At 40.4% G+C, this 18,715-nt stretch overlaps 1 protein-coding gene across 4 annotated transcripts in view; it reads left to right on the plus strand.

Moving 5' to 3' along the window:
• The window catches only part of INO80 (INO80 complex ATPase subunit), a 130,661-nt gene that overhangs the window by 62,040 nt on the left and 49,906 nt on the right, over positions 1 to 18,715 (plus strand). For all 4 annotated transcript variants that reach the window (XM_032251268.1, XM_032251271.1, XM_032251270.1 and 1 more), the window contains 5 exons: positions 2,315 to 2,482; positions 2,849 to 2,982; positions 3,996 to 4,060; positions 4,760 to 4,853; positions 7,212 to 7,383. In XM_032251268.1, the coding sequence (XP_032107159.1) occupies positions 2,315 to 2,482; positions 2,849 to 2,982; positions 3,996 to 4,060; positions 4,760 to 4,853; positions 7,212 to 7,383 (633 nt within the window). The remainder of the gene's footprint in view (positions 1 to 2,314; positions 2,483 to 2,848; positions 2,983 to 3,995; positions 4,061 to 4,759; positions 4,854 to 7,211; positions 7,384 to 18,715) is intronic.

Here is an 18,715-nt window from a genome sequence, read left to right on the forward strand (position 1 = left end):
TGAGACGGAGTTTCGCTCTTGTTACCCAGGCTGGAGTGCAATGGCGCCATCTCAGCTCACTGCAACCTCCGCCTCCTGGGTTCAGGCAATTCTCCTGCCCCAGCCTCCTGAGTTGCTGGGATTATAGGCATGCGCCACCATGCCCAGCTAATTTTTTGTATTTTTAGTAGAGACGGGGTTTCACCATGTTGACCAGGATGGTCTCGATCTCTTGACCTCGTGATCCACCCACCTCGGCCTCCCACAGTGCTGGGATTAAATCAGGCTTGAGCCACCGTGCCCGGCCGTGCCCAGCCTCTTAAGTGTAATTTTAATCCCTCCCTTCTTTTTTTTCCCTCTTAATTTTTTTTTTTTTTTTTTTTTTTGTAAGACAAGGTCTTGCTCTGTCACCCAGGATGTAGTGCAGTGGTGCAATCTCTGCTCACCTCAGCCTCAACGTTGTCAGCTCAAGCAATTCTACCACATCAGCCTCCCTACTAGCTGGGACTACGGGTATACGCCATCAGACCGCTAATTTTTCTTTTTTCCTTTTTTTCCCCTGGAGACAGGATCTCACTATGTTGCCTAGATAAGTCTTGAACTCCTGGGCTCCAGCAGTCCTTCCACCTCAGCCTCCCAAAGTGCTAGGATTATAAGCATGAGCCACCATGCTAGACTTAAGAAATATGGGATTGTATATATAGCCTCTTCAAAGAGAGTAGAGCTGTATCTTTATTTAGTTTTTTTTTCTCAAAGTCTTGATGGCAATTTTTTGTAATTGGCAGATTTTACCTAATAAATATAGTAGCAATGTCACATAGATACAACTGATAGAAGGAAAATATTTTATTTAAATAATGAATCCCTAAGGCGTTTATATTTAAAGGGTTTTGTAAACAATAGCAGTTCATTGTTCAAAAAAAAATTTTTTTTTCCTGAGGCTGGTTTTTACGCTGTCACCCAGGCTGGAGTGCAATAGCCTGATTGTGGCTAACTACAACCTCAGACTCTTGGGTTCAAGGAATCCCCCCACTGCAGCTTCCTTAGTAGCTGGTACTTACTATAGGTACATACCACCATGCCTGGGTAATTTTTCATTTTTTAATTTTTGTAGAGTCAGAGTCTCACTAAGTTACCCAGGCTGGTCTCAGAACTTGTGGGCTCAAGCGATCCTCCCGCCTTGGCCTCCCAAAGTGCTGGGATTACAGATGTGAGCCACTGCTTCCAGCTAGTTCATAGTTGTTGTTTAGTGCTATGTAGGGAGGTGATCTGAAGATGTAGTATAGTTCGTAACTATTGTGTATAGTATATGTTTCTTAAACATCTTTAGTGTTTCTTATTATAGTTTTGTTAGGGAAAGTTAGAGAAGGCATTAAAGCAAAGACATGTGAGCTGGGTTTCAGAGGATGAGCTGGCATTTACTAGGAAAATACGGTGGGCATGTGGGGCTAGGCAATAAGGGCAGCATGAGCAAAAGTAGAGTATCTTTCAGATATGCAACCTATTTTGGCTAACTTTCAGACCATTGTAGCTAAGTGGTATGTAAGGAGGTTATGATGATGATAAACTCGGACAGCAAGGTAGGTTTGATTATGGGAGACTTTATTTGCCGTGATGAGAAGTTTAAATATTTTACTATAGGCAGAAATGCCCATTGAAGATTTTTTAGCAGTTGAATTCCTTTATAAGTTATATGTGAAAAGTATATTACAACCAGAAGAAACTGGAGGCAGGAAGACCCCAAAGTATTATCGGTGTATACTGTATCAGATGAGGGCCAGCAGTAGGGCAATGGGAATAGTTAGAAAGGGTGGTAGATTTTCACACTAAATTGAAGGATTTAGGAAATACTACTAGAACATAGGATGTGAGAGAGCATTCAGAGGTGAATTATGTTTGTCTTTCCCAACTGAAGGAATGGTAATGCTGTTAACCAATTTAGTAAATTGTGGAAAAGAGAACTGTTTTTCTGACACATTACATATACAGATTGCTGCAGACTGAGTGGTACTCTTAGAGTTAGTAGTTGCAGGTACTGGCATGGGTATGTTTGGGAATACATTTTTGTATGTTACTGTGATGACTGTTAGTCGGTGCTATTAGAAATGGAAGAGATTGCCCAGGCAGAGCAAATGGAATGAGTGATGAAGAGGGCCAAGGAAGGAACATTTTTTTCTAAATGATTGTCCACATTCACAGGTTTATAGAGATACTGAGTTCACATATGTTGTTTTCTCAATCATAATTTGGCTTGCGTATGTTTTCAGCTTTAAGCTTATACTGAATTTTGTTAAAAATTTCTTTTCCAAATATAAATGTTTTTACTGATTTTTAGATTGAAATTCTAATGTATTGCCAACTGACCAGCCGACAGAAGCTGTTATATCAGGCACTAAAGAACAAAATTTCCATTGAGGATTTATTGCAGTCTTCTATGGGCTCTACCCAACAAGCACAGAATACCACCAGCAGCCTCATGAATCTGGTTATGCAGTTTAGGAAGGTAAGAGCTTAGATCAGTTCCTTTGAAGTTTTGTTGTTTGTTTTTTCAGGTTTTTTGAGACAGAGTCTTCCTCTGTTGCCCAGGCTGGAGTACAGTGGCATGACCTTAGCTCAGTGTAACCTCTGGCTTCCAGGTTCAGGGCGATTCTCTTGCCTCAGCTTCCAAGGAGCTGGGACTACAGGAGCCTGCCACCATGCCTGGCTAATTTTTGTATTTTTAGTAGAGATGAGGTGGCTGTTAATGAGATGAAAATGGGGAATTATACATCCCCAGAGGTAAATGTTTGGAATTTGGGATCCCCTATCATTACATTCAATGATGTCTGCATATGGTAATATTAAACCTTACCATTTCCCTTCCTTTTAGGTGTGTAATCACCCAGAGTTATTTGAACGGCAAGAAACTTGGTCTCCATTTCATATTTCCTTAAAGCCATACCACATTTCAAAGTTTATCTACCGTCACGGACAGATCAGGGTCTTCAACCATTCACGAGACAGGTAGGCAAGTATTACTCTCTGTTCACTATAAGTGTTTTATAATTTGAGGTTTTATGGCTTAATAGATAATTTAGTAGAGAATATATGAGTTCCCCAACAATGAGGCATTTAAGAAAAGGGTAGACAACTATTTGTTGAGGGATCTTATGGAAGGAATTTGAGCACTGTTAAAACTTCGCTAGGTGGCCTTAAAGGCTCTAGTCACTTCAGTTCTTCTTTGAATCAGGAATGTGCACCAATTTGTAAATATGTACTTGCCACAAGCATGAATAGCAAATATCTATGCCCCACTGCTGAAACTGGTTTATGGTGGCTTACTTTATACTTAGAATTGCACTTGTAGGAGAACTGATTGGATTGTAAGCTAATTAGATCTTCCTTTTCTCAGTAAATCTGATTTATTGTCTTTTAAAAGTTTGAAGTGATTGTTAAGGTAATATGCTAGAGACCACTTGCATTCAGGAAATAGATGTATAGTCCATTCCACACCTGTGAGTTAGGATGGCCCTGGCTTCTGGATTTTTTCACAAGTTCCCAGCGGTTTCTCCTGCTTATCAACATTTGAGAATCATGGATTTAGAAAGCTCTTTTGTAGAGAAACTCATCACCAGTATTTAGTTTAATGAAACTGAAACTGAAATACATTTCTTGGATTTTACTTTATGAGTTCTTTGTAGCACCAGGTTAATATTTAACTTGAGCAGGGGGAAATAGGCCAGAGGTGTATTGCTTTTTGTTTAATATGGTGTCTGATACCTTAGGGCACCAGAATTGTGATTCTCTGAAATAAAATGAGACTACTTTTAGCTTGTGTTACGTTCTTATACTTTCATTAAATACTTCATACTTTTTGACTTGTATGCTATGATTATTGTGTGGTAATATGACAAGAAACTTAAAAAGTGGAACAGTTTCAAAACTAAAAGGTTTTACTTTGTATAGAATCTATAGTCTAGTTAACTTTCCATTATTTATAATTGGGTTTGGCTTTATTTTATTTATTCACTTCGCAGGTGGTTAAGGGTTCTTTCTCCATTTGCACCAGACTATATCCAGCAGTCTCTCTTTCACAGAAAAGGTAGGTGTTTTGATCTTTGCAAAAGGAGGTTTGTCAGGGTTTTACCAGGATGATCTTTGTTTTGCTGAGGGACTGATTTAGAGCAAGTATTGGTTTTGCCTATATGCTAGGCCTTTATTTATGAAATCTTGATAAGATTTAATTAAGGAAATTAGTTATCTCTATAGGCTCTGTGATTTGTAGCCATAACAGGAAGAAGTAGAAAGTAGTTTTATTGACTTTCCATCTTTATTTTAGGCCTGCCTTTCAAGATTCTTGCCCTGAAATTTGACAGAGTCAATGCTGAACTCTCTAATTAATGAGACTTCCTTCCTTCCTTCTTAGCCTAAGGAAAATAAGCTACTCAACTTTGTACTCTGTCCAAAATGTTAAGGCCAAGGTTCAGAACGTTTCACCTCTGTCCTGTCCTTTTCTTTTTCCTGGCATTGGACAAATAGAAGGCATTTAGGCAAGAATCCAGAAATCCCACAAGTAACTTAGGAGCCATCTCTAGTCTGGTCCATATATGCCATATCTCATAGGCCTGCCTCTCTTACCTGTAATTGTGGTATAAAGGTATGGCACCCTAACTTCCACAGTGGTGGCTAGATCAGAACCTTTAGAATAGTGTTTTGTTCTTAAGTCAAAACTTAGCAGGCTTTACCTGAGCATCATCTCTTGGTTTGCTGTTGGGTTTCAAATTGTCCTTTAACATTCCAGGTCTTAATGAAGAAAGCTGTTTCTCTTTCCTTCGCTTTATTGATATATCTCCAGCAGAAATGGCAAACTTCATGCTTCAGGGACTTTTGGCCAGGTGAGAGGTTTGCTTATTATTTGATAAGAGAGCAGTTAGGAATAAATGGGATAGATACTGAATACTGTGGAATTAAATATTTAATATTAAATTATCTTAGAGAACTTGTCGTTCATTTTCTTTTGTTAAGAATAAAGTTTGTTGGCCAGTCATGGTGGCTTACGCCTGTAATCCCAGCATTTTGGAAGAGTGAGGTGGGTGGATCACTTGAGGTCAGGAGTTCAAGACCAGCCTGGCCAGCATGGTGAAACCCTGTTTGTACCAAAAATACAAAAATTAGCTGCTTGTGGTGGTACACCCCTGTAATCTCAGCTGCTTGGCAGGCTGAGGCAGGAGAATTGCTTGAATCTGGGAGGTGGAGGTTGCAGTGAGCTGAGATCTTTCCACAGCTCTCCAGCCTGGACAACAGAGCAAGACTTGGTCTCAAAACAAAACAAACAAAAGATTATAATTTTTTATTTATAAGTGAATTGTACTTTCTTTTGGTCATTTTATGATTGCATGATGCTTCATAATATACCTTAAATAGACCAGGTGCAGTGGCTTATGCCTGTAATCCAGTACTTTGGGAGGCTGAGCCAGGTGGATCACCTGAGGTCAGGAGTTTGAGAGTATCCTGGCCAACATGGTGAAATCCTGTCTCTAATAAAAATACAAAAATTAGCCCAGCATGGTGGCATGCATCTGTAATCCCAGGTACTCAGGAGGCTGAGGTGGGAGAATTGCTTGAACCGAGGAGGTGGGCGTTGCAGTGAGCTCAGATCGTGCCACTGCACCCCAGCCCAGGCAACAGAATGAGAATTTGTCTAAAAAATTTTTTTTCATTAATTAATTTATATTTATATATATATACATATGCGTACACCTTAAATATAAACTGTTTAGGCTTTTCTTCCGTAACTTCTAGTAAGTCCGTTATGTTTTACTTGTTTTAGCAGGACAAATGGTGGCTAGTGATTCATTTAGTTAGTGGTGATTGCAGCATAGTGTGCCTCAAGTATTCTGGGAAGTTTAATTCTCTCTTCTTTGGCATAATGGCTCTCACTGATTTTATTACTTTTTGTTTAAATGGTTATCGCCTTTATATGAAGGGGGTTTTTTGGTATCTTTTTTGTTTTTTGTTGTTGTTGTTGTTACCGGGTCTCACTCTGTCGCCCAGTCTGGAGTGCAGAGGCTCAATCTTGGCTCACTGCAACCTCCGTTTCCTGGGTTCTAGTGATTCTCCTGCCTCAGCCTCCCGAGCAGCTGGGATTACAGGTACGCAGTACCACACCCAGTTAATTTTTGTATTTTTAGTAGAGATGAGGGTTCACCATGTTGGCCAGGCTGGTCTTGAACTCCTAATCTCAGGTGATCCACCCACCTTGTCCCCCTAAAAGTGCTTGCATTACAGGCATAAGCCACTGCACCTGGCTGAAGATGTTTTTATGATATGATTTTTTTTGTGCTAGAGGTGAATGTTTCTGTTTTCTTTCTCTTTTCCTTCATTTTGGAGACAGGGTTCTTGCTCTGTCACCAGGCTAGAGTATAGTAGCACAATCTTGACATACTGCAACCTTTACCTCCTAGCTCCAAGTGATTCTCCTGCCTCAGCCTCCCAAGTAGCTGGGATTACAGGGATGTGCCACCACACCTGGCTATTTTTTTGTATTTTTTTGTAGAGGCAAGGTTTCACCATGTTGGCCAGGCTGTTCTGGCCGGAACTCCTGGCCTCAATTGATCTGCCCGTCTCAGCCTCCCAAAGTGATGGGATTACAAGCATGAGCCGCTATGCCCAGACAAGCTGAATGTTTTTTTCGTTTTTTGTTTTTTTGAGACAGAGTCTCACTCCGTTGCCCAGGCTGCAGTGCAATGGCACTATATCCGCTCACTGTAACCTCCATCTCCCAGATTCAAGCGATTCTTCTACCTCAGCCTCCCAAGTAGCTGGGATTACAGGCATGCGTCACCATGCCCAGCTAATTTTTTTTCTATTTTTAGTAGAGACTGGATTTCACCATATTGGCCAGCCTGGTCTCAAATTCCTGACCTCAGGTGTTCCACCCACTTCAGTCTCCCAAAGTGCTGGGATTACAGGCATGAGCCACTGCACCCAGCGAATGTTTTTTAATACTGATAGGAACTTTGCAGAGGATTTTAGTTTTCATAGTAGCAAACCATATAATGTGAAATAATTTATAGAAGAAAAATATGAAACTGCTTTATCTGCAGTAGGAAAGAACTGTTTCTAAAATGATAAAGATTTGCAAAAGGTTTATGTTTATGAGAGAAAATTCTTGGATCATTCCTTACTGCTATGAACGATCCTCAAACCTCCATGGAGCACTGAATAAGCGTGTCTGCTGTGGTTTATTTCAGATGGTTAGCTCTTTTCCTGTCTCTGAAAGCCTCCTACAGGCTCCATCAGCTACGCTCCTGGGGAGAGCCAGAAGGGGAGAACCAGCAGAGATACCTGAGAAACAAGGATTTCCTTCTTGGGGTTAATTTGCCACTCTCCTTTCCAAACCTTTGCAGTTGCCCTTTGTTAAAGGTAAGCAATTATTTGAGCATAAATTACCTATTTAGTATCTTCTTTCCTTTTGCTTGAATCAGTAAAAATAATAATAAAAATATAAAGTAAACAGAGCCAAAGAGTTCCTAGAAGAGTGGGTGGTACAGTCTATTGAGTTCTAACTGAATTTGCATTTTGTATATATATTTTTGCATGCATTTATATTTTCAAAATGTATATTTTTTAAAATAACTTTACTGTGAAGTCCACAGATCTTAAGTGTACAGCTCTGTGAATTTATATATGTGTATACACTTATTTAACAACCACCTAGATCAAGATATAGAAAGAACACTTCCAACTCCCTCAGGCTCCTTTACAGTTAATACCTCTAGTTTAGAAAAAAACAAACCAACAATTAAGGGTAATTGTCATTCTGCTTCTGTCACCATAGATTATTTTTATCTGTTTGTGAACTTATGTGAATGGAATTATCTTATAATCTTTTTTATAATCTTTTCTATATAATCTTTTGTAACTGGGATTTTTCACTCAGTATTATTTATGAGATTTGACCATGTTGTATAAAGTATTCTTTTTTATGGCTATGAAGTATTACATTGTCTAAATAGACCACAGTTTATTAATGTGTTCTACTGTGGTAGATATTTTGATTATTTTCATTTCTAAGCTATGATGAATAAAACTCCTATGCACATTTGTGTACATGTTATTTGATGAATGCAAACACTACTTTCTTTGGAGTTTATGCCCGGGAATGGAATTGCTGTACCACCAAGTATATCTGTGTTCGATACATGTTGCCAAACATTTTTCCAAAATGGTTTTATAAATTTACATTTGCATCTGCAGTGTGTCTGAGATTTGCTGTTATTCACCATCCTCCACTACACCTGGGAATGACAGTCTGTTTTGTTTTGTTTTGTGTGTGTGTGTGTGTGTGTGTGTGTGTGTGTGTGTGTGTGACTCCTTATGAATAATCATTTCTTATAATTTTAATTATTTTTTTTTGAATGTGTAGTGGCATCTCATTGTGATCTTAAATTGTATTTCCATGTAATGTAATGATGTTGTGTATGGTTTCATACAGTTTTTGGCCCTTACAGGATAGTAAATGACAAGGTGAAATTATAGAATTGACATTATATATGTAGGTCCAGGTCATATGGAGCTTCAGAATTCCCAAGGGTTTGGACTTTATTCTGAGTGAAATGAGTAATACTAGAGAGTTTTGAGGAGTGATAGTTTGGTTGTTACAGTCCTTCAGCTAGATTAAAGGTTAGAAACTAGGTCATTTTCCTTGTATCCTATAGAAAACTTTACGAGGTAGTTTGATATGAAATGAAGGACATTTTTTGGAATGGAATTAGATTACTAATTCCTTTTCTCAACCCCTAAATTTGGTAATATATGTTACTACTGTAATACATTTTTACCAGTTCTGCTTTTTGTACAAAAAGCACCAGTCTTCCAAGGGATTGTTTTGCCCTATTATATAGACAGCTGCATTTTTCTTAATGCTAGAGCTATGTATCACTCATTTGTATTAGTCTCTGTTTTCTGAAAATATTGTCATATGTTGCAGAGTGTCTGCTTAGTGAGGTCCTTAATGTCAGTTAGAATTGCCCGACAAATGCGGGTGTACGTCGTATGCTTTATGGGAAACTTGCCATAACATCTGAGTTTACCATTTGAAAGATTCACTTCCATTTACTCTTTTTAATTTTATCCCATGTTGTGGATAGACATTTGTTTTTAAAGTGGTTTAGAGTATGCACTGGATTAATGAGCCAGCGGGCCGTGGAGAACTGAAAGCATATCATGTATGTGTGGAGACACTGTTCTGCTTTCAATGTCATCATCCGTATCTCCAACGTATGTATGTATATTGAAATATCAACCAAGTAGTATATTTTGCTAGAGCTTATTTTTCTCTTAATTAATTATAAGACTGTCATCCAGACATGGTGGCTCATGCCAGTAATCCCAGCATTTTTTGAGGCCGAGGTGGGCAGATCCATTGAGGTCAGGAGTTCAAGACCAGCCTGACCAATATAGTGAAACCCTGTCTCTACTAAAAATACAAAAATTAGCTGAGTATGGTGGCACACGCCTGTAGTCCCAGCTACTCGGGAGGCTGAGAAATGAGAATTATTTGAACCTGGGAGGCTGAGGTTCCAGTGAGGGGAGATCCTGCCACTGGACTCCAACCTGGGCGACAGAGCAAGACTCAAATCTTTAAAAAAAAAAAAAAAAGACTGTCAATTTTAAAAGATCTCTGCTTTCAGGGCCTCGAGTGTTGGTTGGTTTGGGCTTGTAATCCTAGCACTTAGGAAAGCCAAAGTGGGAGGATCGTTTGAGCCCAGGAGTTCAAGACCAGCCTAGGCAATATAGTGAGACCCCATATCTATTAAAAACAATTCAAAAATGAGGCCGGGTGCGGTGGCTCATGCCTGTAATCCTGGCACTTTGGGAGGCTGAGGTGGGCAGATCCCTTGAGGCCAGGAGTTTGAGACCAGCTTGGCCAACATGGTGAAACCCTGTCTCTACTATAAATACGAAAAAAAAGATTAGCCAGTTGTGGTGGCATATGCCTGTAATCTCAGTTACTTGGGAGCCTGAGGCAGGAGAATTGCTTGAACCCGGAAGCAGAGGTCACAATGAGCTGAGATTATGCAACTGCACTCCAGCCTGGGCGGCAGAGCGAGACCATGTCTCAAAAAAAAGAAAGAAAGAAATCTTCGCTTTCACCCAAGCAAAATGATCCTAAGATGTTACCCAGTCTTAAAGATTAGCCTAAGTTTTGAATAAAGAACTAGAAGTTCCAAATGTAACAATTAACAACAATGTAGGTGCTAGGCATGGTGGCTCATGCCTGTAATTCCAGCATTTTGGTAGGCTGAGGCAGGATGATGGCTTGAGCCCAGGAGTTCAAGACCAACCTGACCAACACAACAAAACCCTGTCTCTACCAAAAAAATGCAAAAATTTGCCAAGCATGATGCCGTGTAACTGTAGTCTCAGCTATTTGGGAAGCTGAGGTGGGAGGATCGCCTGAGCCTGGGAGGTTGAGGCTGCAGTAAACCGTGATCCCACCACTGCACTCTGACCTGGGTAACAGAGCGAGACCCTCTACGTCTTTGCAAGAATATGGTATCGTCTGTCTCTTCGTTTAAACTTTGTTGAGTGGTAGTGTCTCATTGTGTCTTAAAGTTGAATTTCTCTTGTGAAAATGATATTGAATACCTTTTCTGGTGTTTATTGGCCATTTGGATAACTGCCTTTATTAAATGCTTGTTCAGAACTGTTCCTGTTTTTCCATTGGGGTGACTGTATTTTTCTTATGATTTGTAGCTCTTTGTATATTACAAATAGCTTCTACTCTGTAACTTTCTTTTCATTGGTACCCTCTGCAGCCCTCCCTTTTTATTGAAACAGGATCTGGCTTGTTCTGTTGCCTAGGCTGGAGTGTAGTGTACTGATGCAGTCATAGCTCAGGGTTAGGCTTAGGTTTAGGTTAGGTTTGCTGTGTTGTTGTGGTTGGCCTTGAACTCTGGCCTGAAATAATCCTCTGGCCTCAGCCTCCCAGTGTGCTGGGACTTGGTCATGACCCACTGCACCCAGCCTTAGTGGTGTCTTCTGATGAATAGTTACCAGTTTTTGTGTCCTGTTTAAGAATTATTTGCCTCCACTAAGTTCATGAAGATAATTCTATTTCTCTCTATATCCCATTTATTGAAAAGACCTTTCTTACTGGACTGTAACATCACTTTTGTCAAATAGGTGTCTATATATGTGTTATTCAGTTTCTGAACTCTGTTCTGTTCTTTTAACCCATTTGACTATCCTCAAACCATTGCCACTCTTTGTTAATAACTACAGCTTCATAGTAAGTCTTGATAATTGGTGCACAGGTCCTCTAGCTTTGTTTTTCTTCTGGATAATTTTGGCTGTTCTTAGACCTTGGTATATTTATGTAAATTTTAGAATTTGGCTTATAAATCTTATTTTATCATATTTTCTTTCCCTTTTTTAGGTAGCAGCAGGGTCTCACTATGTTATATCCAGGTTGGTCTTGAACTCCTAAGCTCAAGCAATTCTCCCACCTTGGCCTTCCAAAGTGCTGGAGTGCAATGGCGCGATACCAGTTCACTGCAACCTCTGCCTCCTGGGTTCAAGTTATTCCCCTCCCTCAGCCTCCCAAATAGCTGGGATTACAGGCATCCGCCACCACACCCAGCTAATTTTTGTAATTTTATTAGAGAGGTGGCATCTTGCCATATTGGCTAGACTGGTTTCAAACTCCTGACCTCAAGTAATCTGCCTACCTTAGTCACCCAAAGTTCTGGGATTACAGGTGTGAGCCACTGCACCTGGCCAAAACCAATTTAAATGTTTGGACATTTTATGCCATTAATCGATTTGTCTTTGTGGTCTGGCTATTTTCAGTACCTTTAAGGTTAAGTGTTTGCTGAATGACTTAGTGAATAATGGCACATTATATTAATACACCAATATATTAATACCAATATTGGTACATTGGTACTATTCCTTGGAACATGGTGTGTATTAATCTGAGGGAAGGTCTTCTAGCCTAAAATTACAAGTATGCAATTTTGTGAAACCCCTAGGGGTTTAGGGGAAGTAAACCCCTAGGAGAAGTTAGAGCTTCTAACTTCTGGGATAGGTAACCCGATCCTTTATTGATCTAATTGCACTTAGTTATTTTTGCCCTGCATTTGATCTGAGAACTAGAGGTGATATTCCCTGGGTAGTAAGGAACAAGGGAGAGAAATGAATCTATAGAAACTACAATAGAAATTGCTAATGAGTTCAACTGTGGATTTTAGCCCCTGTAGTAGTAGTTATACCTATATAACTTGTTATCCTAAAACCTAGAGATTAAAACAGTAAACACTCGATATCTCACAGTTTTTGTTGGCCAGGAACTGGGGAGGAGCTTAGCTAGGTGGTTCTTTTTTTGTCTTTTTGAGAGAGTCGCACTTTGTTGCCCAGGCTGGAGTGCTGTGGTGTAATCTTAGCTCACTGCAACCTCTGCCTCCTGGGTTTCAGTGATTTTCCTGCCTCAGCCTACTGAGTAGTTGGGATTACAGGTGTGGGCCATCATGCCCAGCTAATTTTTTATTTATTTTTTAGTAGAGATGGGGTTTCACCATGTTGGCCAGGCTGGTCTTGAATTCCTGGCATCAAGTGACCTGTCCACTTTGGACTCCCAAAGTGCTCAGATTACAGGTATGAGCTAACGTGCCTGGCCATTTTTTTTTTTAAGAGAGCTAGTCTTTCTCTGTCACCTAGGCAAGAGTGTAGTGGTATAGTCGTGGCTCACTGCAGCCTCCACCTCTGTGGCTCAAGCAGTCCTCCCACCTCAGCCTCCCAAGTGTCTGGGACTACAGACACATGCCACTACACCCAACTAATTTTCAGATTTTATTTTTTTTTAAAGAGATGGGTTTCAGTATGTTGCCCAGGCTGATCTTGAACTCCTAGTCTCAAGTGACTCCCCTGCCTCAGTCTCCCAAAGTGCTGGTATTAGGTGTAAGCCATTGCCCCTGGCGAAATAATTTGTGACCATATCTTAAAACTACCTCCGCCCCTTACTGGCAAGGCTAATCCCATTATATCAGATATAATTTGTTGTACTTTTTTTTTTGTTAATTGTTGAAATTTATTTTGAATTTTCTGTTCTGAGATTTTGGCTTAGACTGTAAATGGATTCTGACTGTTACACTAGTTCTTAACCAGTTTTTCAATTAGAAAGGATTTTGGACTCTCTCCTTGTACTCTATGTTACCCATGTTTCTTCACAGCAAATGTTAGCTGAGAAAGACACTAACTATAGTTTAATAATGAGATTTCATTTTCAGCAAGAGTTTCGCTCTTGTTGCCCAGGCTGGAGTGCAATGGCATGATCTCAGCTCACTGCAACCTCTGCCTCCTGTGTTCAAGCGATTCTCCTGCCTCAGCCTCCCGAGTAGCTGGGATCATGTGCATGCACCACAAAATACAAAATTAGCCACCATGCCTGGCTAATTCTGTATTTTTAGTAGAGACAGGATTTCACCATGTTGCCCAGGCCGGTCTCAAACTCCTGACCTTAAGTGATCCACCTGCATCGGCCTCCCAAAGTGCAGGGATTATAGGCCTGAGCCATTGTGCCCAGCTGGGTCAAAACTTTCATAAATTCGTTCTCACACACCTCCCCTGCACTGTGGTACCTCTGGCCAGAGTTATTTTCTTGTACTGTTTTATAGTAGATAAAAAGTGTAAATCTTATATATGTGATTTTGTTTGTTTATTTGTTTGTTTGTTTTGAGACAGGGTCTCACTCTGTTACCCAGGCTGGAGTACAGTGGCTTGATCCCAGCTCACTGCATCCTTGATTTCCCAGACTCAAACAATCCTCTTACCTCAGCCTCCTGAGTAGCTGGGACTACAGGTGTGCACCACCATGCCTGGCTAATTTTTATATTTTTTGTAAAGACAGAGTTCACTGGATTGCCCAGGCTATATGAATTTTTTTTTTTAAATCTTGTTTTGCTTAGCTGGATGTGGTGGTTCATGATATTGAAGGAAGATGAGTTGGGAGGATCACTTGAGCCCAGGAATTTGAGACTACAGTGAGCTGTGGTCACACTACTGCACCCCAGCCCGGGTGACGAGACTGTCACAAAAAAAATAAAAGTCCGATTCAGGCAGCAGAGATAGAAAAAGAAAATCTTGTTTTGCTTAGAAGAATAAAGACAAAAAAAGAGAGCCTGTAGTAAATATATCATTTAGTTACCTTCCTTAGGGCAGAACAGATTTGAGTCTATTCCAATTAAATGTCATTTTAAAAATTGAAAATGGTGGTTGGCAGACATGGTGTACAGTACCAGTATTGATTCTGTCTCCTATCCGTCACTTTGAAACTGTTGTCATGGTAATGGTCTACTTATGCGTCGTATGTGTTGAAAGTTGGTTGTTTTTTGAGACAAAGTCTCACTCTGTCACCCAGGCTGGAGTGCATTGGCATGGCCTCAGCTCACTGCAACCTCCACCTCCCTGGTTCAAGCAATTTTCCTGCCTCATCTCCCTGAGTACCTGGGATTACAGGCAGGTGCCACCACACAGGGCTAATTTTTGTATTTTTAGTAGAGACAAGATTTCACTGTGTTGGCCAGGCTGGTCTCAAACTCCTGACCTTGTGATCCACCCTCCTCAGCCTCCCAAAGTGCTGAGATTATAGGCGTGAGCCACCATACCTGGCCTGAAAGTTTTATGTAGTCTACAGCTCTGGTAAGTCAAGTAACTCACAGAAATTGGGAGCATTTCAGATTTTGCAATTTAAAATACACAAAGGTTCTAAACATAGAGTTGTTTTGAAAGGAGTGACATGTGTTGAAGTTTTAAACACTATTCTGTATTAAATCCTTAGAGTTTTTTGACGGGCTATTTTTTTTTTTTTTTTTGAGACGGAGTTTCGCTCTCGTTACCCAGGCTGGAGTGCAATGGCACGATCTCGGCTCACTGCAACCTCCGCCTCCTGGGTTCAGGCAATTCCCCTGCCTCAGCCTCCTGAGTAGCTGGGATTACAGGCACGCACCACCATGCCCAGCTAATTTTTTGTATTTTTAGTAGAGACGGGGTTTCACGATGTTGACCAGGATGGTCTCGATCTCTTGACCTCGTGATCCACCCGCCTCGGCCTCCCAAAGTGCTGGGATTACAGGCTTGAGCCACCGCGCCCGGCCTTGACGGGCTATTGATGAAGATTCACCCAAACAGGAAGTTTACAAAAACTCTTGCACTAAATGTTAATTTTCAGCTACAGTATCTATATCTGTCATCATTTCCTGAGATTGTGAATACTGCAAATGCCCCTTGTGGATAGCGCTGGGAAACTATTGTGTTTCTCTGCGTTTATTTTCCCCCTTTTTGTTTGGATGCTTAAAATATCCGCGAAAATAGAATCCATGTAATCTAAGAGTTGATTTGTCAACATTGTGCTGTTTCATTTAAAGTGAGACTTTTTCCTGTGTATCTAAATTTGATATGTTCTTTAAGAAAAGATGTATAAAGCTAATTTTGAGTAATGGAGACCTAAATTTTTAACAGAAGTATTCTTTTTAATTTGAAACAAAACATGGAGAGTAAAGCATGACCTCTTATTAAATGAGTACATCTAGGTCTGAGGGAAAAACATGTATGTGTTTTCTGTGCTATGCTGAGGCAAGGAGTTTGCAGTTGTGGAGTCTGTCATCCTGGGCTACTTATTTTCACTTGAGACTTTATGGTGCCAAAAGAGTCTTTAGAAAAGCCTAACTTCACTACTGTGTGCATGTTGTAGTCCTAGCAGCAAGACACACACAGCTGCCAGTGCTTCCAGGGTAATGAGACTTTCAAGAGCATGAGAAAGGGACAAAAGAATAGCAAAATGTGTAACCATGTGAAAACCAAGTCAAATCCCCCATAGTATGCATTTCTATCTGACTGCCTCCCTCTCTCCTTCCCTCCCTCCCTCCCTCCCTTCCTTCCTTCATTCTCCTTCCTCCCCTTCCTACCCTCCTTCTCTCTTTGCCTCCCTCCTTCCCTCTCTCTTTTCTTTCCCTTCCTTTCCTTCTTTCTTTCTCTCTCTTCCCTTCTCTTTCTCTTTTCTTCTTTCTTTCATGGCCAAGCTAAACTAAAGAAGTAATGAACATACTTTCTTTCCTATTCACAATATTGCTTAAGGTATTCTTTGTATTCTTCTATGTCAGGCATACATTTTTCTGTGTCTAGCAATGTCTACCAGTTCATGCCGCTACGTGAAGGGAAATTGGAATTTCCTGGAATCAGAAAGCTATACATCACCTTGGCTTAGCAACTTCAGTGAGAATACAGTCTTAACCCAGCTCATAAAAAATAAGTGAATGTTGGCGGGGCATGGTGGCTCATGCCTATAATCCCAGAACTTTGGGAGATTAAGGAGCAGAGATCACTTGTGGCCAGGAGTTCGAGACAAGCCTGGCCAACATGACAACATCCAATCTCTACTCAAAACACAAAAATTAACCAGGTGTGGTGGTGTGCACCTGTAGGCCCAGCTACTCAGGAGACTGAGGTGGGAGAATCACTTGAACCCAGGAAGGCAGAGGTTGCAGTGAGCTGAGATTGCACCACTGCACTCTAGCCTGAGTGACAGAGAGAGACTCTGTCTCAAAAAATATATGAATGAATCTTGATTTGGGAATGACCATCCCTGGGAATAGAATTACTGCTAGTCAGGCTTTTTCCAAAAGGTAATAACAAATAATTTGCTTTGTTAAGAAGAACTCCCTATGGTGAGTTGTATTCTTTTCTTAGTAATAACTACAGTGTTGAAGAGAAGATAATTGGAGGAAACATTCATTCTTTTATTTTCTACCTTTACATTATTGGAATAAAGTAAGAAGCAGGTTTCTGTTGAATTTTGCCATTTGAGAGTACTCAAAATGAAAATGAATTAATGCAATCCCTGACAGAGACATTAGTTACTGGTCTGTAGAAGTTAGTAACAATTCAGAGGTCTTAAGTTCCTACTGCCGCTATCTCAGCCATCTGCCCAGGAATGGTCTGAGTGACAGTTTGTGTCCCCCAGCTGGCAGCCCTGAATTACTACTTAGCTGGCCAGGATGTGCAGAAGTTGCTAGACTTGTCATCTCTCCACCCCAGTGAGGAAGTAAGATGGACTATTGCTGATGTCAGAAATGCACTTTCAGGAAACAAACAAAAAACATAGCTACATCTTTTTACCTTTTTATCTCCTAAGAATTCAGTATTGGAAGAACAGGCCAATACCCAGCCTACTAATCTTTGTAGCTCGTGTTAGACATTCAGGTGATAATAGGCATAAGCATGTAGAGAGATGAATGAACTTCAAGGTAGATGCCACCCAAAATCAAGATGGAAACACAGATGTTACTGAAAAACGGTCTGAAGGTTAAAATTCTTCTTTGGGTAATGACAGGGACCAACCTCAACATCTAGAGAAAAAGCCAAACATAGCTACATGGGCCTAGCATTATATCAAATGTTATAAAGACTTCTGTAGTCTGTAATTAGAAACCACTGAAAGACAGCCCAAGTATCCTGGAAAACAGCTATAGTCTTCAAATTGTTCATGACATTTATTTAGAAGATACCGATTGGTTCATGGAAACAGATAATAATGCATATTTCCTACTAGACATCTTGAGACCACTGCTTTCAAACTGTGACCCTTAAGAACCCATTTCCTTACAGAGGTTTAAGCTCTGTGGAAAACAAAGCTGTGTAAGTGGAAGAGCAGGATATGAGCTGAACAAATTATCCTCAGAGTGATTTGGTACTGGTAATGTAACAATTATTCTCTTACATAGGTTCCAGGTTACTGTTCTGATCTTGCTGTTTGTATTCTTGACCTTACAACAGTGTGTAAATTAGACTGACCTGTATGTTATCTTCATCTACATGGTTATTTTGGTCATTAACCTGCCTTATTGAGGTATCAGTAAAACAAATAAGAATACAGATCCAAAGATAAAATGTATAACATAAGAAGGAACTTCTGCATCTCTGTTATAGAACACCATGTCCCACTAGGGAATTATTTGTATATGAACATTTCATATTTAAAATCTCTCATATGACTGGCCGTAACCTGAAGCTTTAACATGAGCTATGAAGTCTGTTAAAATACATTTTTTTTTTTGAGACAGAATTTTGTTCTTGTTACCCAGGCTGGAGTGCAGTGGTGTGATCTCAGCTCATTGCAACCTATGCCTCCTGGGTTCAAGCCATTCTCCTGCCTCAGCCTCCCAAGTAGCTGGGATTACAGGTGCCGCCACCATGCCCAGCTAATTTTTATATTTTTAGTAGAGACAGGGTTTTGCCATGTTGGCCAGGCTCGTCTCAAACTCCTGACCTCAAGTGATCCACCTAATGTTGATCCCGGCCTAAAATACATTTTTGATACAGTAACATAAGTGAACAATAAATATATTTCAAATGGTTGTCAGATAGAGGTACTAAAGAGATACGATTTCCTGTTATTGACCACTTGTATTAACTCTGAATAAATTAATAAGAAAACAAATGATGCCAAACTGCTTTAAAGAAAAATTTAGAAGGAAATTGCCAGGCGCCGTGACTCACACCTGTAACCCCAGCACTTTGGGAAGCCGAGGCAGGTGGATCACCTGAGATCAGGAGTTTGAGATCAGCCTGGCCAACATAGTGAAACCCTGTGTCTACCAAAAATACAAAAAGTAGCTGGATGTGGTGGTGCATGCCTGTAGTCCCTGCTGTTTGGGAGGCTGAGGCATGAGAATGGCTTGAACCTGGGAGGTGGAGG

This window comes from Sapajus apella, unplaced genomic scaffold (assembly GCF_009761245.1).
Source record: "Sapajus apella isolate SASKATOON/1434 unplaced genomic scaffold, GSC_monkey_1.0 scaffold74, whole genome shotgun sequence".
Classification (NCBI taxonomy): domain Eukaryota; kingdom Metazoa; phylum Chordata; class Mammalia; order Primates; family Cebidae; genus Sapajus; species Sapajus apella.